We start from the raw sequence: 21,914 nt of genomic DNA, 5'->3' as shown, positions 1-21,914 counted from the left end.
TGCATTATGTATGTGTAAAATTTTGGGTTCATTACTCTAAGCAAAAAGTTAAGCTGTGTAGTGTGTTTGTCAGATTTAAAACTCGTGTTCACTTACTATTTTTATAAATCACATCAAGTACACTTCATAATTGAAAGTTGTCATTCAATTTGACAATCGACGTATTTGCACTCAAGGATTACTGCAACTGCAATTGCAACATTAAAGTTAATGAAATTAACGCTTTATTTACGCCCTAATGAAAAATCATTAAATTTAGTAAAGTATAACTATAAAATAATAGTAAAAACCATGGAGAACTGTGATAGTGCTTCAATTACTAATAATAAAGGTATGAAAACCAATTAAATCCAGACATAAAGATAATATACATTAAAGTATATTTTCTTTAAGTAATTACTTGTTGATATTGTTTTGTTTTTCAGTATTGTACGATCCCGGTTGGAATGATCCACCAAAATTAGCTTACAATAGTCTCCAAACTCCTCCAAATCGTCCAAGAAACTTTCTAAATAAAAGAGTTGCTTTTCCTTTATCTGGTGGCGGTTCTGCTACCAGTGCGTCGCCTTCTACCAATATGCCGCCACTGCCTACGTGTCCTGTTCCTCCTGTTCCAAGTATTACATCTGAGATAAATTCTCAAGATAATATAGAAATTGACAGTGAAAGTACACTGAAGGAAGTGAAAGACATTTTACTATCATTATTAGATTCAAGTAGTGAATTAAGGTCTAAAGCTGATAATATTAAGAAGAGGATAGGAACAATGGAAGACATGTGGTTAAATGGAAAACTAAATAATGCAGTCCAAATACAAATGAAAAATTTAGCATATGGTAAGAACTTTATCTTTAATTAAAAATTGTCAAAATTGTTACATTAGTCACGAAATAATGTTCCAAAAAGGTTATAAATTACTTATTGTTAAAAAATTGTGTGACAAATATCTCTGATATGTTATCATTCTTAATAATTGATATGCAATTTTTTAGCTTCACTCTATATACTGCACATAGTAGGTTAAGCCGATTAAGATATTATGTTCTCCATGTTCTGCTGAATTCTGCGGACATTGCTTGTTCCGTGGCAAATCCTGCTTTGCCTTGACAACAGAGTGAAGAAATTAAAACATTAAAAAAAAAGTATATCCTCAAGGTTAATCAAACCTACAACCTCTCGTGTTTACAGTCACATGCTTGTCCCCTGTGCCACAACTGTCCTCATTATGCTTTATTTTAAATATTAATGATTGATATGCTATTAATATTTTAAAAACTTTCTTTCAGCACTAAGAGATAATACCCCTAATAAAGCTGATGACATTCATAAAGCTTTAATGGTAGACCATGTAAGTGCTGTCAGTGCATGGATGCCGGGAGTAAAACAACTAATATACCACTGTATTGCCCGAACAGAATTACTTGAAATGGACAAAGACTAGATTATACTATTCAATATATATATATTTTAATTAAGTAGAAAAGTGACATTATTCTAAAACACTAATTTTACAGTAAGGGCAATTTTTTAGTTCTTTTTTTTTTTAAGTTTAATATTAAATAGTGTTGGATATAGTTTTAAAGATATTTATCAAAAATTGGATGTTATATCTATTTTGCGTTTTTCATTAAAGGAATAAACAATATTCTCAATTCTCTTTAAATAAATATTGTGCCATCCCATGTTGTCAAATCACATTTAAAGTTGTTCTTCTTTTGAAAGGACAACCACAAATTAAAAATAAAGAATATTAATAGGCTCCAAAATATTCATTTTTCTATAAAAGTTGTTTCATCTTGGATGACAATTTTCTTTAACAATTTATGTTCTGTTATATTGTCATATTGCAACCTGTAGTAATTTTTCTATAGTCAAATTTATGGTTAAATATAAAATTTTGAAAAAAACAACATCTAGTAGATTTTGTGCAAGTCTTTTATCAAACAAGGCACAAACTGTTACTGTAAATGCAATTGGTTGTAAGATCGATCCCCACTTGACGGAATGAAATATTTATTGAATCTTATATTTTCATTTGTTTGCTCTGGTGTCGAAGCAAAGCGCGGCGTTGAGTTCTGCCACTCAACAAAGCGGCGGAAAGCGGGGATCGCAATGTTGTAACACTAGCTTCTCTCTGCCTACCTTGCTGTGTGCGGAATACAATGAAGATGATGATGATGATGATGATTTATCTTTTATCAAAATAAAAGAATGTAGGCTCATGTGTTCTAATATTAAGATTTTCGAAAATTTTAAATGATGTCACTTTTCTATTTAATTGATAGTAGTAATATGGTATTATTATTTTACATACCTAGCCTAGTCACATGTGATTTTATTATGAATATGTATGTATAATTCATATAAAATATATTTGTATATGAATTTGTGATTTGGTAATTATATTTAACCATCTATCTGTGTGAGCTTAATGGCGTGCCATTGGAGAGGCCTATGTCCAGCAGTGGACGAGGACAGGCTGATGATGATGACGATGATCTATCTGTGACTTCTGCTTAATAAATAAGTATAATTCAAATAAAAATAATAAATAGCCATATTCAAAATATTATGGGTATACATTGTAAATATATATACACAAGATTACTTAATATACATTTTATTTCAAAACCTCTTTATTACATAGACCAATAGTAAGTTTACTGTACAGGTTATAATAATGAATTGAATTTTATTTGATTTGATCACAAATATTCTTTTACTAAATGTATTTTTTTACTTAACATATAATATACTTAAAAATATATATGAGATGTTTTTCGTTATAGTGTTAAAGTCAAACGAAGAAAACAATTACTATACTACTAGATTTTAGAATAGAAAATATTTACTTTTTAATATTAATTTTAAAAAAGTTAATGCTTTACAAACGTCAACGCCAACGTCCATACCACGTTGAACACAATTTAGATTAATAAAATTAAGACTAAAGTGCAAATATTAACTAATATAAAAAAAAAAGTGTCTGTACAATCAATATATTCGTCAATAAACAATGTACGAGGGCTTAAAATAAGTAATAGAATATAAATCTAATTTTTAATTTTTTTGTCTGTCTGTTGGTACATGCACATCTTCCGAGTTCTTAACTACTAGACCGATTTGAATGAAACTTTTTCACTTTGTGGCTGTTATCTGCACACAATCTAGGCTATGTTTGATTTTGAAGGCTTATTTCAATTAAACTAAAAGAAATAAAGAAATGCATGCATAATAAAAGTTGTTGAAAACTTATACACAATTTTTTTATACAATTAATAATAGCCATAACCTATATGCCACGTTTAATAGGTTTGGGAGCTACAGTCACCCGGACAGGTCGACACAGTTCCACCAACGGTGCAGCTTCTCTACTACCACCCTCATCTACAGCCAGACATACTGATATATCAACACCACACGGTTCCGTCCACACACCGTGTGATATGAGAACTTTTGTTAGAAGACGCACGTTTTGAGTTCCATCGTCGTCTGGAATAAAAATGTTTATTTAAAGAAGTTGATAAATATCATACTTTACTCTGTAAGATTGTAGAAGACACATATTTACTGTTATCTTAAAAATAATACATTTTCTTCTTGTTAGTAGCTTAGTCATTTCTAGCACAGAAGGCAAACTTCACGCAGTGTTAAGACTTAAAAAAGAAATTAAAAAAATCTTGTTTATAGTCAGACACTCGCACCCTGTGCCTCAATGTATATCTTATTTGTCTACTAAAATGAATTATTAGAAATAAAATATTTAGTATTTTCATTTCTCTGCTCTGGTGTAAAAGCAAAGCGTGATTTTCAGTACTTAACACGCAATGCCTCCAGAATTCATACTGGATTACATACGGGATAAAGCGTGAAGCGGATTGATTAATATCAAAAAAGAAGTGAAAGTCCAACACATACTAGAGTCAGTATGGTCCAGCCGGCGCAGGTGGTCGCGCGGCGGCACAAGCGCGTGCACGCGCGTGTCCGGGTAGGCGACGCGCACGCGCAGCGCGGCCGGGTCCCGCACGCGCTGCACCTCCGCTTCCAACGCCACGCCCGTGATAAGCCCCGCGCAGAAACGGAGGACAGTGTCGTTATCCGTGGCCGGCTCGATGATGCTGGCTGAACACATTCGGATCTGTGAAGAAGAGAGAGAAAGAGAAAAAAAGTGAGAAGAACGAGAGAAAAAAAAGTATTTTTTATTTATATAATCTATTAGTTAACACTGTCTCATCTGTGACCAGTACGATGATGCTGGCGAGCACATTCGGATCAGTGGTATTCAAAAGATTTTTTTTATTTATATGGGTATTGTATTAGTTAACACTGTATTGCTGTGAGTGGTCACCTCTTTGATGCTGGCCGAGCACATTCTGATTTGTGGATATTTTTTTAAAAAAATTATATAGTTATTTTATTAGTGGACACATTAGTGTCGTCTGTGGCCACCACGATAATGCTGGCTACACATATTCTGATCTGTACATTAAAAAAAAATAAGACATTACTCATTACATTACATTACTTTTTTGATAGCAGTGTAATTTGGTTTAGGGGAGATATTTATGTATTCTATTTGACTAGCACGAATAGTTTATATCGCGTCTTTGTTATATTACCTTTGATTACTGATTTGTAGTTTTTAAAAGAAAACCTTATTGATAATCTGATGTAATATAATGAACAATGGCGTGCTTATAAACACGTACAAATAATAAATATCACTTAAAATAGACAATAATCGAAAAATCATACTTTAAGATTTGGTTTAGGTATAACAGGCAGAGGAGCCGACAGTAGCAGAGGTTGCATCGCCCTCGCAAGAGCTGAAGGTTTGTGCTCGCCACTTTGAGACAATTGCTGGAACACTGCTATTGTAAACGGATCAGGTTCAGCACCTGCAAAATAAATTAAAAGTAGTATTGTTATAAATATATTTTATTCCGAATTTAAGTATTATGTAAGCACTAAAATAATAAAATTTGATAGTAAAAAAATACACACTGCACATATTCTCTGATCAAACACAACTCAGTTTAAAGGAAATTCAACATACTAACTATTAACAATAATATGCCACTCATATTAACATAATTAATATGTTTTTAAGAATATTTATATAAAAAATATATATTTATTATTACCAGACTCTTTACATGGGCCTTTACTTCTGCCAGACGTCCTAAAGATTATTTAAAATTGGGGCAAATTAGTTATAGGTACTACACCCAACCCAGACCAATCCAATGAGTCAATGATCCTCCCAGACTTAGATATAACTTTATTTGGAGCTACCTTCAAAAGGGCCCCACTTTCAAGTAAGTAAGTACACATTCAATCTTAATTACATATTAGACTAATAGTCCTCAAAATTTCAGCTTTGGTAAAATTACGTAGGTCTGGGGGCACTGGGATTTTGGGCTATAAAAGATGAAGCAGTTCCATACCAGCGGACGCCAAGATCCTGTCCAACAGCTCGGCGTGGTGCGTGAGCGCGGCGGCGGCGGACAGCGCGCCCGCAGTCGGCGCGGCGCCTCCGCCCGGGACGGTCATGGGCGCGGCGGCGCTCTCCACCGCCGCCACCAGCCGAAGCGCGCACATGCGTAACGCTAGCTGCCACACGCATGCGTTCTCTTGCTCTGTTACACCGCTGAATTGGTGTTGTAATCTGTTAAAACGAAAATATTTTTTTAGTGTCACACTGCTTCTCGCAGACAGAGATAACCTAGTATTAAGATACTCCATTCCACACTTTCCATATTCTGAGGCAGTGACGGAAGCCAACGCCTCGATTTGCGTCGACACCAGAGCATAAAAAAAAGGAGAAATATTTCATTTCCTCAGTCCCGCCACGCCACGACGCCACTAAGATGAGGTGAGACAGCTTTAAATTCGGTATGTTGCTTCTGGACACGTTTTATTTGTTTTTAGCTTCGCGCTGTATTTAGCAGCTTCCCGCATTTAGCAGAACACCAGAGGAAACCTAGTGCTAAGACACTTCAATCCCTACCGTTTAATTTATCTAATAGCTATAGTCGAATCGGACAGCGGGATCCGATTCGACTATAGCTATTAGTTCATATGTAAGAATGTTAATTCTTAATGCTTCTATATAAATTGATTAAATGTGGGGAACTGTTTACTTTAGAATTATATCTCTAAGCCTAGTCAAATTCTTTGGCTATTTTAAAAATTGGCTAGGTTAAAAATATCAAATGTCAATATATATATATAGCCTGTAATGAATTAAATGCATTTTAATCTAATATCTGTACCTAAGACAATCAGTGGTAAGCTGTTGCAGAGCATGCGCTGGGGGTCCGTTTGTGGAGTTAAGCGTCGCGTGCAGAGAGAGCACACAGCGCGCAAACAGAGCTGTAAAATTGGCTGCCCCTGACACCATTGGCTCCATTTCCGACAATCTTTTAAGAATGAGAAGAAAAAAAAATGTATAATTTAAAACAACAATAATGCGTCCAAGTTTTATTGTAGACTAGCGGACGCGTGCAGCTTCGCATGCATATTTAAGGGTGAATTCTAATAATCCATGAAACATGTGTTCAATGAAATATTTTTAAGAGTCTAAATTTCAAATTTTATAAAAATCGGTGGCGATTTAAAGATTTTTTCCACACAAACTTTCAACCCCTTATTTGCACGCTTAGGGGGTGAATTCTAAAAAACCATGAAACATGTTCAATTAAATATTTTTAAGAGTCTAAATATCAAATTTTATAAAAATCGGTGGCAATTTAAGAATTTTCCCATGCAAACTTTCAACCCCTTATTTACACCCTTAGGGGGTGAATTCTAGAAAACCATGAAACATGTGTTTAATTATATACGTTTAAGAGTCTGAATTTAAAATTTTATAAAAATTGGTGACGATTTAAAAAAAATCTATACAAATTTTCAACCCCTTATTTGCACCCTTAGGGGGAGAATTCTAGAAAACGATGAAACACGTATTCAATTAAATGCTTTTAAAAATTTAAATTTCAAATTTTATAAAAATCGGTGCCGATTTAATTTTTTTTCCATATAAACTTTTAACCCCTATTTCACCCCTTTAGGGTTAAAATTTTTCGAAATCCTTTCTTAGTGGATGTCCAGATTACGAAAGTAAACTTTTGTCCAAATTTAACGTTTCTACGCACAGCGGTTACGGCTGTGCGTGCGTCTTACCTCAGTCAGTGAGGACAAGTCCTTTTATATATATAGATGTATATATCTTAAATTTATCGAATTAAAGATACTATTATAATATATATAAATTTACGGAATTATTCTTTAGGATTTAAGGATTCATATAAATTATTAATCATCAAAGAATAAATTTATCCACAATTCTGTTTAAAAATAGAATTACTTATACAAACATAAGATACATTCGCAATAATAAAAAAATATATATTGACAAAAAAAAATCTTGACGATTTAGATTTTTTTGTCAATATATACGTACATGTTGCCTATAAATGCAAAAGCAAAAGTTAGAGTAGCTATCTCTATCAGCATGTATAGAACGACATTTATAATATTTATCAATTATATGAATTCAGTAACAAATGTATTTACTTATTTAATTGTTCCTCGGCCGACTGCAACATTTTTAGACGCACTGTAGTAGAGAGGGTTACGTTATCTATATGTTGTAAGACCGAATCGAAGAACCTTCGCACGGCACTATCGTCCATTTCTGCCTCCCTCTTTTCGCCTCTTGATTGTTGGGCGTCGCCTAAAAATATATATTAAATAAATTGGCTTCACGCTGTATCCCGCACACAGCAGCAGAGGGAACCTAGTATTAAGACACTCCGCTTCCCATTTTCTGCCGAATTTTGGAAGCATTGCGTGTTGAGTGGCGGAATTGAAAAAGAACTCTTTGTTCATGACATTATGGCAGAACTAAACACCGCGCTTCGCCTCTACACCAGAGCGAAGAAATGGAAATATAAACTTAAATAAATATTTTACTGCCTTGAGTGGGGATCGAAATCACAATCGTCGCCTTACAGTCACACCCTTGTACCGCTGCGTTTATAAAAAAATTATAACTGTTCAAAGTTTGACTAATAAACAACACAATTAAGAGATTTATTAAAATTAAAAATAAATTTAAAATATATTTTGTCTATTCATATGAAACATAACGTTTGTCACATACTCAGGTATGTATTATGTAAAATATACACGACTTAATTATTTAAATTTGAAATTATTTTCAATTATTTGATTAATAAATACCACCTATTGGTAGATAAGGCACTAAATGTGGCATGGTGTCCCTCAAGTAGGTGTAATGCTTGACAGTGTGCTCTTCAAACAGAGGCAACATCGTAGTGCAATGCTGTGCTGCGTTCAGTACTAGTATTAGTACACACATATCTGTTTTTTTTGATAAATTAAGGATTATTTTGTTATATATGTAGTTTATTTACTGTATTATTATAGTAATTAATCAGGAAATTTATAATTATAGTTTTTGATGTGTGTTTCAATATAAGAGATAATAATTTAAAGGATTAAAAAATCTATGAATTCCCAAAAGACAATCCTATATTGCCCCGTTTAGAATAGATGTAACTCTAAATTTGGAAATTGTTATAATTTTGGGACATTATCAAAGTTTTAGAATAAATTTCTAAATCAAAATCTATAAAAGTATTTTCCGAAAAATGGAAGTTAATACTTATATTACTGAAATTCAGGCTTAAAGCTAAGCAGAGTTATCTTATAAGGGTTTCTTTTTTCCTTAAACTACAACCCTAAAAACTATGCATTACAAAATTATAATTATACTTCATATCATACAAAATGAGAGCATACTCCCCCTTAACTTAAATTAGTCAACTTTCATAAGTTGTACTTCTGGTTGACCTGCAATCCTGACAGGAAAACCTCGATGAGCTGGTCCAAAATCAAATATTTCATCATAAAACCACTTTAAAAAGGATACAAGCTGGATCCTCAACATCTGGTTCAGGCATATCGAAGAATGGATGTACTGCAAGTAGACGCGTAGTCAACGGCAGCACTAGAGTCGCATGTTTGCTACCCATTTGCTGTACACAACGGAATGTTGAACGCTTGTCCTAGAGATAATTGTATTTTTTTATAATTATGTTTTTTTAAAAATACATGCTGATAAACTGGTGATCATAATATAATCAAAACATGTATTTTAGTTTATACAACCACTTTATTGTATTCGAGACGCATGATTAAATTAAATTTAGTATAATTTTCATAATAAATAAGCAACTTTTGTTATCTAGTAATAAAATATAGCATATAAGTCGTACTTGCGGGTATCGTTTGACATTCTCTAATATTTTATCGATACACATTTCGAGGCATGTTTTTGAAGCAACAGTACAGGAGCCCAACATTCTGTGTAAACCTTCTCTGACATCCATTGAATAATCCTAAATAACAAAAAAAATATATATTACTCATATTATAGATTAGCAGACCTGACCGGCTTCGCCCGCTTGAACTATACGAATATTTATTAAATATATTTATGAAATTATTTTCAATTTGGGGGGTGAATTCTAAAAAATCGTGAAATAAGTGTTCAATTAAATATTTTTATGAATCTGAGTTTCAAATTTTATAAAACTCGGTGCAGATTTAAAAAAAAAATCATACAAACATTTCCAGCCCCTATTTCATCCCTTTAGGGTTAAAAGTGTCAAAATTACAAAAATCAGTGGCTACGGCTGTGCGTGCGTCTTACCACACAGTCAGTGGGAATATCTCCTTTTTATTACTCACATTATAGATACATATTTATAGTTTTATACTAATAAAATTTGTATGTAAATATAATAAATAACAGCTCTAAGCGACTAAGGTTTAAGTGACACTTAGTGACTGTTTTTTGATTTGATTATCATGAAAAGCTTACCTCTAAAGCACCTAAAATAATTTCCAACTGATCCTCTCTAAGTATGATATGATGGGATATTCTCGTTAGACTGTCAATAGCCCGCAGTCTAACATCTTCTATTTCGTCGTTAAACATATCCACAAGGAAATCTAACGACGTTGTCGCAAAGACTGGATACTCCATCGATAGTTGGCAAACCGCTTCCACCGCCGCCGTGCGGACCTCTATAATAAAATATAAACACAAACTTATATTACAGTACGGTTGACGAAACGTGGCCAATTTGAGCTTACGCTTTGTTCTCATTGTTAACAATGAGATTGGGGAGAAAATAATCAAAAGTTAGAAAAATTCTAAAATATGCTCTGAGCAGAAAGTTAGAACAACTTTACAACAACAATTTTAGAGCGGCAACGACTCGTTGGCCGCCTGCTCATATTTGATTTTAGGAATTTCCTTACTTTTGACTATTTTTATTACGAATAAACAAAACGCAAAAGCTCATTTTTTTTCTTCACGATTAACACGAGCCACAAATCGACTCACCCATCAGTTCATCTTCCAGCCCATGCACAAAGGCTCCGGCGGCACCCCCCGGCAGCAGCTGCACGGAGGCCTCCTCTATAAGCTGTCCGGGCGCATCATCCGCCCACCGCCGCCCGCTCGCCCACGCGCCCGACCTAACCAGTTCCGCTCCACGCTCGTGGGCTGTACGCTTTTTCTGGGGATAGATAGTTTTTTTAGTAGAAGGCAAAAGGTAGGAACACACGTTCCGTTCCTTACGTTCCCTTCAATATTCAGTTCAGTTCTTAGTTTACGGCGTTTCGAGAATGCCAGTTGAGCACAAATCCCTTGTCACGTTGTATGGTAAATCTTAATTCTCAAGATATTGCGTGTTGAGTGACGGAACTCGGAACAAAAATAATTTAATTTCCATAAATGGGAATCGAACTCTTATTCATCGCGTTTACAGTGTGACGCCATGCTGCTGCTCCAGGGGTATTTTAATTTACGGAAATTTTGTTAAGTTTATTGTTATAGGACTATTAATATATATAGGAATATTTTTGTATCTATTTAAATAAGATATTTAAATAGATATAAAATATTCTTCAATAGCGATAATAGAATCTACAGTTACCTTCATATTACTCATAAGCTGTTTATCCAGTGTTTGTAAAAGAAATCTATCTGACACTGCTCTAGTAGTCCCCAGAAGGGTGCACGCAAGGGCTCTCACTTGCATGCATAGATCGTTAACCGCTGAGCATATGCGGATGAACGCGTCGTCCACTAAACGTATTGTTGTTTCGCCATCTTGAAGGGTTGCTGAACTAAATTAAGTAATAAGTTATCTTCGTGCTCAACCAAGAATAGTCTAATGCCCACTCTAAAAATTTTACTAAGAAAAAAGAGCCCCGTAAAATTCAAAAACAATATTGAACATGAACATCTGTACTCTGGCTAAGGCTAGACTAACTTCTCATCATCATTAGAATCATAACCGTGTCTATAGTGTTTTCCCAATTTCTAAGCTACAAAAGCTTAGTTCCTGTAGCTTATAGGAATAAAAAAAATGATTTTTTTAATACAACTAATGCATGCAAATACATTACTTATTAAATCTTATATACTATTTATTTTTTTATCGTTAATGTATTTAGTTATATGTAGAGTAAGTTCCCTAAATATGGACCACCATGTCGTTTTCTTTTAATGAAACACAAATGTATAAAGATAACTAAATGGTTTTTAGTTAAATAATTAGATAAACTATTCGAGAATAACAATTTTACATCAAAAAGTAATAAAGGTACAAATTTTCTGACGAACTTACTAATTGATAGACGCGACGCGTATCAGATATACGCGAATTAGGAACTTTAACATACTTTTATTTATACTTTACGTATTAAAAATGGACCACCTAGTTTTTAATATGGACCTTATACAATTAATATGGTCGACCGTTACACACCAAAAGTTTTCGGCGCTTACCCATTATTTGCTCTTTTACAGCTAGTAAAGCCATAGTTATCGAGTCTTTGGTCCATTGCTGTTTAGTAGGTAACTTCTTTCGTTTATCTATAAGGAAAAAAAACAGTCTACAATTTGGACCATATGTTTATAATATGGACCACTGTTCCATATTTAGAATCACTTCACTAGTCCACATTACAAAAGGGTGACTTTTTGAGGTTGTTATATTGTATTCAAATTTTGAAACTAGGTTCTGCTACAAGTTACATAAGAAACTCCTCATACTATACCATCCCAATACTATGATGTTTGAAGTATATGCATCATTATAACTAAATAAATAACAACAACATTCTAATATTCTTAGATATAGACCAAAAATCTAGTTATGTTGCCTCATGGCGTGCGAACGGTACCGGTAAACGCCTAATCAGCGTTCGGCGTATGTAACGCGAATCCCCTCATGCCATGGGAAACAAACGTAGTGTTTTAATATTAATTATTCTATATTTTATTCTTTAGTCGATTAGAGCATGCACTTCTGCTCGGTCGATTCACTAGTTAAGTTAATTTTAAGTTAGTTATAAGAACATATACCTTTGTTCTTATTTTAATTAAAGTAAATTTAAATATAACTTTCTTAGTTATTTCTAAAAGCCCACTCGCGCTCCCGTAAACTTGTCTATCTTCATCAAAATTGTAAACAATAAAAAATTGCTGTGAAAAAAGTTGCAAGGGGATTAAGAGGTAAGGTGGCGATACGTATCAAAAGAGGATGGCGGTCCATATTATACGACTAGTCCATATTTAGGGAACTAACTAGGATATTCTAACTTTATCTATGTTTGACAAATCTGCCACATGGATTTCATTCAAAATCAATCAGTTCTAAGTTAATATCTTGACTAATGTAAATACTACCAAAACTTACATTAATACCAAAATAGTAGTAAATATTTTCTCAGATACAAAAAATATTCCATAATTGTATATAATTATATAATTTCTACTTACTTTTCTGGATATTTATTTCCAAGCAACCAAACCAGTTTCAGGGCAACTTCCCGTACTATCTCGTAGTCGTCGACAAGTGCAGCGCACGCCGGCTCGTACAAATCCGCACTAAGCATGAGACCGCGCTCATGTAATGTCAGTAAAGATTGAAAAGACTCACAACGTACCCTCGCATCCTGTAAGATGAAATTAATTAGGCTATAGTTAAAATTATTATGAAAATTAAGTTGTTAAAAAAGGAATTTTTCATTTCAATTTTTTTTTGCATAGCAGGCTAACGGTGTCTAGTGCTAAAAACAACTCGTTGTTCTCATGTTCCCATTGTTCCCATGCATCATCCAATTTTATTCTGTGCCGCTTAAATCCATGAGCGCTTTATCTAACAGAGTAGAGAAATTAATATAATCTATCTATATATATAAAAGGACTTGTCCTCACTGACTGAGGTAAGACGCACGCACAGCCGTAACGGCTGATGGTAGAAACATGAAATTTTGACAGATGTTTACTTTTGTAATCTGGACATCCACTAAGAAGGGGTTTTGAAAAATTTTAACCCTAAAGGGGTGATATAGGGGTTGAAAGTTTGTATGGAAAAAAAATTAAATCGGCACCGATTCTTATAAAATTTGAAATTCAGACTCTTAAAAGTATTTAATTGAACACATGTTTCATGGTTTTCTATAATTCTTCCCCTAAAGGTGCAAATAAGGGGTTGAAAGTTTGTATGGAAAAAAAATTAAATCGGCACCGATTCTTATAAAATTTGAAATTCAGACTATTAAAAATATTTAATTGAACACACGTTTCATGGTATATTAGAATTCACCCCTAAATACGCAAGCGAAGCTGCGCGCGCCCGCTAGTGTATATATAATTATTTCCTCGAGTAGGCAAAAGTTGACCCACTACTCCACAATGGCCTTCAAATTAAGTTGCCCTTATGATTTTTTTTCTTGTGACAAAGCTGAGTAGTGTGTAAATAAATGTTTTAAAAAAGTTGTTAAAAAAAAAACAGCTTTACACTGTATTCCGCACACAGCAGGGTAGGCAGAGGGAACCTAGTGTTAAGGCACTACGTTCCCCACTTTCTGCCGCATTCTGGAGGTATTGAGTGTTGAGTGACAGAACTCAACGCCGAGCTTTGCCTTGACACCAGAGCGAAGATATTAAAATATAAATTTAAATAAATATTTCACTTCCTCGAGTGGGGATCGAACCCACAACCGTCGCGTTATAGTCACTCACTTGTGCCGCTGCGCCACAACGACCTCAAATGAAAAAAAACGTTGTGTGAATGTTTTAAAAACAAACAAAGTGGTGTTAGGTTACACAATTTTTTCAGAAATAAGCAGAAAAGAGAAAGAAGAAATCTATCTAACAAATAAAAAAAACACCATATTTATAGTTTAATGAATAACATGTATGGATAAGGGTGATTACATTGCATCTTGGCATTTTTGCAGATTTATATACAATCGAAAATTTTGAGGTTTTTAAAAGATTTCTTAAGAAATTTTCTTATTCAATTTTCATAAGAAATTAATGATATTTTTGTTACATATAGAAGGATATTTTCAGATTATTATTATAAAATATTAAGTATGTATTGTTTATGATATGCATTATTGGGATTTAATCACAATTTTAGAATTTTGATAACTAATAAATAACTGAGTGTGTGACTGTAACTGCAACTGGTTGTGGTTTTTATCCCCACTCAATAAAATGAAATATTTTCATTTCTTAGCTCTGGTATAGTGACATAGCATGATGGTAAGTTCCACCATTCAACTCATGTCAATGCCTCAAAAATGCAGCGCAAAATGGGGAATGGATTGTTTTAACAACAAACATAATTGTAATTGTGTGAAGCTGAGAATATTAATAACTGATTTTTGTTGTACATATTGTGGCCAAGAACTAAGCTGTTTTGTTATTTAGATATAATAAATAAATATTATAGATTATTTAATACAATGAAGGGATTTGGAAGCCTTAGTCATGCAACAACTTAACATCTAACTATAAATGCAACAGCCTCAACTCAAAACTTTCCCCTACCTACCCTACTATATAAGGAAATAGTGTCAATAAAAGTCTTGAAAAAAGACCATAAGTTACCTCAGCATTACTATAGTCTCCAAGTAATTTAACAATAGCATTAGCCTCATTTATAATTTCTGTTGTTCTATCCAGTTCTGGTATTATTGGATAAAGTTCACTTATAAGTTGCAAGCATCGGCACTTCACTTGATGGCTGGTGTCCTTTAGATTGTCTTTCGCAACTGTCACTAGTCTCATCATGAGAATTTTGTCATCACTAAGCTTGTTGCCTAATTTAAGTAATGTTGCTATACCTTGAGCTATAACCTTAAAATAGGAAATATTATTTGATTTAATACCAGTATGATAGCACTGCAAGAATTAATCATTATTAATATATATTTTCCTTAATTAAAATAAAATCACAATGGCAAGTTCACACTTTTCTCTGCATAGCAACTTTGTGTTATCTGAACACTAGGTTGCCTTTAACTCAATTTTCAAAACATTTTACATCTAGTGGTGGAACTTAAAGCAGCACTTTGGTTACCAGAGGAGGGAAATGCAAAAGATTTAAATATCATCATTGTCCCACATGCCATCCCACTGCACAAAACATGCTCATCCCTGCACTTTGCCTTACCATAGTTGAGGTGGGAAATGAAAATAATGTTTATTAAAATAGTCAATGTGAGCCAATGGCAGACAATGATTAGTGCACAAGGCCACACCGCAATAAGATAAATTGACCAATGCTCCTGCAGCCATTGTTATAATTGTTGGCAAACAAATCCAATGGGCAGTGCGCATTTCATTGATGACTCCCTTCACAGTGGCAAGATCAGTGCATTTGCCGCATACAAATGGAGACTTGCTCAACAATATTTTGTTATAAACATCTTCTGCCCCAACAATTATAGTTTTATAATTCTTAAAATTAAAAAAATATAATATAATAATAATAATAATATTTCTTACTTTATGTGAAGTTTCATTCTTAATCAAATGTATTGTTTCATCGAGCAAATTGTTTAAATTTGCTCCAGGGCACTCTAGTCCTATATCACAAAATAACCATAAGATTTTAACCCTAACAACAGATTCTTCTTGGCTTTGAAAATGCTCAGATAACTTTTTAATAGCCTCCTCGACATCAGATTCTTGAAATTGAAGACAATCAGATATTCGTAATAGCAACTGCAATGCTTCGTCGCTCGACTTGCACTTTTCTAAAAGGCCAACAAATGCTGCCGCTGAACTACCTATCAATGGCTTCTTGGCTAAGTGTAGTTTTTTGGAGGAAGGGCCATCCTATATATTGAATATTAACAAATATTAGAAATAATAACTTTATTAAATAAAGTTATTAGCAGATATTAGAAACAATAAATAAATAAAAAAATTTCAAAATCACCTGAAATGATTTATTGTATTCTGCTAATGCTCTTTTTTTTAAAACTGCTGCCATTTTAACTAAGGTTCCAAATATAAATAAAGAATATTTTATTTATAAATCGTAAATATACAAAACGTAAATAAAAAGCAGCAAGGAACATAGACTAGACAGTTTTGAGTTTGACTTTTGACAGCTTGGAAAGCCTTTCGTGACTAGGGATGCCCGATGATCATCGATTTTCGATTAATTTGTTTTTATATTTAAATCCAGAGATATTAATATTAACCCCAATTAATGGAAATCTTTTTAATTTTAAAATTTATATTTTGTCACAGAATCACAAGTATCTATTGATATTTGATATCCAGGTAATAGGATCTGTTGATTAAACTGTCAAAGTTATGTCATAATTAATAATTGTCATTAAGTTATGAAAATTGTTCAAGGAGTTTTAAATTATAAATTCCCAATTCGACTTGAAATAAATAAAAAAAACTAAACATATCTTTAGTTACAAAGAGTTCATATTTAATGCGACTACCTGAGAAATTGTAAATTTAATAAAATAAACTCCATAAATGTAGGTTACCCGCAAAGAATGAAATTGATGAGGACAGAAAACAGTTTAGTTTCTTAAACATAATTATGTGTTAAAATATTTTTTGCAAATTAAAAGTGAGTAACAAAGTCTTTATTCGTAAAATTACATTTTTAGTTCTGCAAAATTCGTCATAAGATGTAATTTTTTCGGATATTTTATTATGTTTGCTTCTTATACATCTTTTTATAACTATGTTATAATATTTTTATAACTACTTATTCTGTTACTATTTTCTTATTAATTTTAAGTAATATAGAAATTAATTATATTTAAGGATGGCCTATATCAAATGATTTTATACAAGTGATTAAGCTATAAATCTGATATGTCAGAGCGCCAGATACTGGAGAGAACCTGTCTTAATGAGGACAGAATGTCTGTCCCAGTCAGGGTTAATAAATTTCAGCAGCATTGGAAAGAATTTGTATGTGGTGGTGGTGCAGCATTTTGTAATATTCTCATTAGTTACCCTCTCAACAAACTTATATTTAGACAGGTAACTAAGATTTTTTTACTTAATAATCTGTGTATCACAAATTCAATGTTTATTTTATATAATAATAAATATATAATAGTAATTATTTTTAAAAAAATATAATAATATAGCTTTGATTTATTTGAAAAGCTTTTCGTTAGTATATATATTTTTGTATGAAATAAGTTTATATTTATTACAGATGATGCATGGAGTGGAAGCAACATTTGCATTGAATCAGTTACAAAAAGAAGGGTTAGGGTACTTGTATCGTGGTATGCTACCACCGCTATTACAGAGGTCTATGTCAATGTCTCTCATGTTTGGTGTTTATGATGAATGCTTACAACCTTTGTTAGAGTACAAGACTAATCCATATGTTGCCAAAACCATAGCAGGCATGGTAGCTGGCTGTTTTGAAGCAACACTTTCTCCTTTTGAAAGACTCCAGACCTTATTGATTCATCCTAAATATCACAAAGAGTTCAAAAACACTGCCCATGCCGCTAGTCATATTTCGAGATACTATGGAATAAAAGAATTCTATAGAGGACTTGTGCCAATCTTGTTAAGGAATGGGCCATCTAATGCTATGTTTTTTATAATTCGAGATGAAATTCGTGAAAAGTTGCCTAAGCAAGATAATATTCTCTATGATAGTTTGCAGAATTTTATAGCTGGCGCTTCAATAGGTGCTTTTTTGAGTACATTGTTCTATCCTCTCAATGTAATTAAAATCACCATGCAATGTCAGCTGGGCGGTCCCCATAGGACACTTATTTATGAATTTAACTACATACTTCAGAAGCGAGGTTCTAAGTTCAAAAATTTCTACCATGGTGCTCTTTTAAACATTTCTAGAGCATTCCTTAGCTGGGGTATAATAAATGCTTCATATGAAGTCTTTAGGAAAATTTTATATTCCTAGTCATGCATTGTTTTTATGTTAAATGTTATTTGTTTTATAATATTTATTTCTCATCAAATGTGTATATTATGGTTTATTAATTGAGTATTATATATAAAAGTTGTTTTAAGTAGAATTTTATAATTAAGATGTACAGCATTTACATGTCTATAATGTGTAGAGCTATTTATTTGAATAATTGTGATAGTTATCATGGAATTATAGCTTGTGATAAGATTTTAAATGTTACGTGAATCAATCTTAATAAAATCTGTTATGAATCTATTTATTACTATCAAACAATTCTTATCTACAATTATAATTGCAATTTCTTAATAGGGGATAAAAAAAATTTACAATAATGTAAAACAATAGCCAATGAATGATTTGCAAGCATACTAGTTACTATCTTGAATATTATTTATGACTTACTATTTCAGTAGAACCTAAAAAGAAATAAAATTTCTTGCAATTAATAACGCGTTTTAATAACTTTTCTTAACATGTTAATAAAATGGGTGAATACATGAGTGTGTGTGTGTGTGTGTTAAAGTAGAGAGTAATGAAAAACTATAATTCTAATAATATTCGATTTTGTATTTTTTTATTAACTTTCATTATTATTGGTAAGAAATTTTACCTAGTATTGAATTATATTTTGTAAGAATATGTATATGTATAACAAATTACATTACAAGCTTAGCTAGTTAGTGTAACATCATCATCCGCGTTTGCGGATTAATATTGTACTTGATAGAATCATTGTATTCTAAATTTGGAAAATAGGATTTGACTGAATCAATTATAGTTGTGTTTTATTTCATAATGAATAAATGTCTACAAAAATATATATTTTTACTAACAGTAAATAAATGATAACTTTATAATGTTGTAACAAAATAATTTACAATAGAACAGACTCACATTTTTTTCTAAAGTATTTAAAATAAACTAGATCAGCTTCATGAACTCATAGCAGAATCGAAGAGGCCAAACTTTCGTGTGGACTATAGATACGAGAAGGCATTTGGCAATTTTTACAAATTGCATCCAGAAGCTGTAAGTTGGTATCACGCGCGTATGAGATGTGAGGCTGAAGGGACTGAGCTGCTTGTTCCGGAGAATCTCGATGAAGCTGATAGTGTACCTTTGCTCGCCGCTCCAATCTTAAATAAGTATAGCGGGGTATATGTTGGCATGCATGATTTATATTCTGAAAGAACTTTCGTCACCATCAAAGGTAAATAAATTAATACAAAAAGATGGAGGTAAGTAGTTAAATGAATAAAAAAGTGTAGATTTTGGCAAAATCTAATATTAAAATAAAACTACGGAATTAGAAAAAAATATCGGATACGATAATTAATTTAAATTTACGTTTTAGGTAGTTATTTACAAGACAGCATCTTGGAGTTACTATGGGAACTAAAGCAGCCCTTATATGGCAGCGGACGGTGTGTAGCGGCGCGTCGTAACGGAAGGCTATTTGTGAATCCTTGCTTAGATAGTCTGCCTTTTGTGTGTAAAATTAAAGCTTCTAATATAGTATATTATCCGGACTGCGATACTTTTGATTCACGTAAGCAACATTTTGACATGTACTAAGTTAATATAGATACGTGTAATTGTTCTCTTTTTCATTTTTTAATATTTTATATAACTATCTACTACTAATGATTACCCCTTATAACTTTATTTGCGTGGAGATTTTGTTGAGCTCTTAGGGTTTGCATATATAGTCTCTATGTTACCGAGGACTATATAACAAAAGTTTCATCGCAATCCGTCCAGTAGTTTATTGCATAAAACGCGATCAACAGACGAATCAACGCTAAGGCGTTAAGGTAAGCCTTTAGAAGTATTTCGTCTGTTTTGTGTACGTTTAGAATTTACTTATTTTGCAGTTTAATTTATTATATCTAAATATCTTGTTCTCGTTTTACTTCATTATATTAATTAAACTTTTTCGCATGGATAAACCTATAACTTGAATGTTAATAGTAGTGAATATGTAATATACATATTTAAAGAAACCTATCAAACGTTAGACTTACCTTTTGACTTACCTTCACGCTGTATGCCGCACATAGCAAGGTAGGCAGAGGGAAATGTAGTGTTAAGACACTCCGTTCCCCACTCTCTACCGAATTCTGGAGGCATTGCGTGTTGAGTGGCAAAACTCAACGCCGCGCTTTGCCTCGACGCCGGAGCGAAGAAATGGAAATATAAATAGGGATCGAACCCACAACCGTCGCGTTACAGTCACTCCCTTGTGCCCCGGCGCCACGAAGGCCTCACTTATTGACTTATTTTTTAGGCTGGAAATTAGGGTTCAACACAACTTGCTATATAACACATGTCGAACCACAAACGTGGTACGAAGCGTATGCAACCTGCTATTCGGCGGGGGGACATCTCGCCATATTGAACTCGAAAGAGGAAGCCGAGTACATTCGTGATGTGTTCAAACAAGTAGATCAGCATAAAACACCAGGGGACTTTGCTTTTCTAGGGTTCAGCGATTTATTTCAAAGATACCACTATCGAACTGTTCTTGGTAAATTTTTATTTTTTTTCTTATTTTTACTTTTATTTTAATCTCTAAAATATTGAGAGAGTCAACGATATAAAGTGTATATATAGAAAAATAGTTTATTTAAAGTTAGTAACATCCGTACAAAAGATGAACGATCGATATAATTTTGTGCGTAAATGACAACCAGAGCACCTTTAAAAAATACTTATTGTATTTATTTTAATAGTATCTCAATGTTACATCTGTGTTTATTACTTAAATATATTACATTAGGTACCTACATTCGAATGATTCATTTTTATTCAATTTTTTAGTACTTACATCTTTAAATTTCATTGGCACTACCTCGCATCTTCTAAGATTAATTTTGTTTCTTCAAGGATTGTCTGTGAGAGATTGTTAGCAATAAGACCGCCTTTGCATGCTCTGTATTTGTTTTTAATAACTTCTGCATTTTATTACATTGATTTTGAAAGCAATAAAGTTTATCTATCTACTTCAACAAGGTGAACATCTAGAAGACAGCCAACTGGATGGGGATTTCAAGTGTCCTGGTAACTTTTCGTCGCCAGAGAAACGTTGCGGCGGATTCAAGCGAAGTGGTTTGCTAGCGACTGGAATTTGTGACGTACCACACATGTTCTTTTGTGAAAAACCAGCAAGTGGCAAATTTAATACAAGAAACTTACGCAAACGACTCCCTCGTCACGATGACTATGAAAACGTTCCGGATTTCCCTTAAGCGGAAAATATTAATTAAAATTTGTATTTTGTTGCTGTTATTTGTGGTTCTTTCGATTTGATATACCTTTGTTGTGAAATTTTGATCTGTTTCTTTGCTTAGCTCAGCTTCACGCAGTATTCTCTGTGTAGCAGGCTAAGCGTAAGTGGCGGAACTCAACGCCGTACTTTGCCTCATTACCAGAGCGAGGAAATGAAAATACAAACTGTCAGGTTTATAGTTGCACGTTTGTGCTTCTACGCCACGATAGTCTACGCCACTTCTACGCCATGGTGTAAACATCAAATTACTAATATTATGAATTTAATTAATAAAATTCTAT

General features: G+C 33.0%; 3 protein-coding genes across 4 annotated transcripts; 2 read left to right on the top strand and 1 right to left on the bottom strand.

The window, feature by feature from the left end:
- Window positions 1-174: 174 nt before the first annotated feature.
- Window positions 175-2,612, top strand: LOC146534396 (steroid receptor RNA activator 1). Its single transcript, XM_085193327.1, has 3 exons — window positions 175-331; window positions 426-836; window positions 1,287-2,612. Exons 1-3 carry the CDS (start codon window positions 211-213, stop codon window positions 1,439-1,441), a joined length of 687 nt encoding a protein of 228 aa, XP_085049453.1. The 5' UTR covers window positions 175-210; the 3' UTR covers window positions 1,442-2,612.
- On the bottom strand, window positions 2,605-16,521 carry IntS4 (integrator complex subunit 4). 2 transcript variants are annotated; one of them, XM_085193319.1, is made up of 16 exons: window positions 16,350-16,521; window positions 15,914-16,246; window positions 15,014-15,262; window positions 12,890-13,065; window positions 11,037-11,229; window positions 10,442-10,616; window positions 9,914-10,119; window positions 9,306-9,428; window positions 8,960-9,095; window positions 8,248-8,388; window positions 7,579-7,738; window positions 6,276-6,422; window positions 5,448-5,668; window positions 4,756-4,898; window positions 3,919-4,138; window positions 2,605-3,492 (listed from the first exon to the last, which is right to left on the bottom strand). In XM_085193319.1, the coding sequence occupies exons 1-16, from the start codon at window positions 16,401-16,403 to the stop codon at window positions 3,293-3,295; spliced, it is 2,877 nt and encodes a 958-aa protein (XP_085049445.1). In that variant the 5' UTR covers window positions 16,404-16,521; the 3' UTR covers window positions 2,605-3,292. The 2 variants fall into 2 exon arrangements, with proteins under 2 accessions (XP_085049445.1, XP_085049447.1); XM_085193321.1 differs by having other exon boundaries at window positions 8,251-8,388; window positions 16,350-16,520.
- A 197-nt stretch (window positions 16,522-16,718) lies between these two features.
- On the top strand, window positions 16,719-21,632 carry LOC146534394 (uncharacterized). Its single transcript, XM_085193330.1, has 7 exons — window positions 16,719-17,006; window positions 17,207-17,428; window positions 17,610-18,246; window positions 19,270-19,554; window positions 19,699-19,893; window positions 20,632-20,871; window positions 21,357-21,632. The coding sequence occupies exons 2-7, from the start codon at window positions 17,258-17,260 to the stop codon at window positions 21,590-21,592; spliced, it is 1,764 nt and encodes a 587-aa protein (XP_085049456.1). The 5' UTR covers window positions 16,719-17,006; window positions 17,207-17,257; the 3' UTR covers window positions 21,593-21,632.
- The last annotated feature ends 282 nt before the right edge of the window (window positions 21,633-21,914 follow it).

This window comes from Heliconius melpomene, chromosome 11 (assembly GCF_056956725.1).
Source record: "Heliconius melpomene rosina isolate 202511_hmr_F chromosome 11, ASM5695672v1, whole genome shotgun sequence".
Taxonomy (NCBI): domain Eukaryota; kingdom Metazoa; phylum Arthropoda; class Insecta; order Lepidoptera; family Nymphalidae; genus Heliconius; species Heliconius melpomene.
This window is presented reverse-complemented; position numbering and strand designations above follow the sequence as displayed.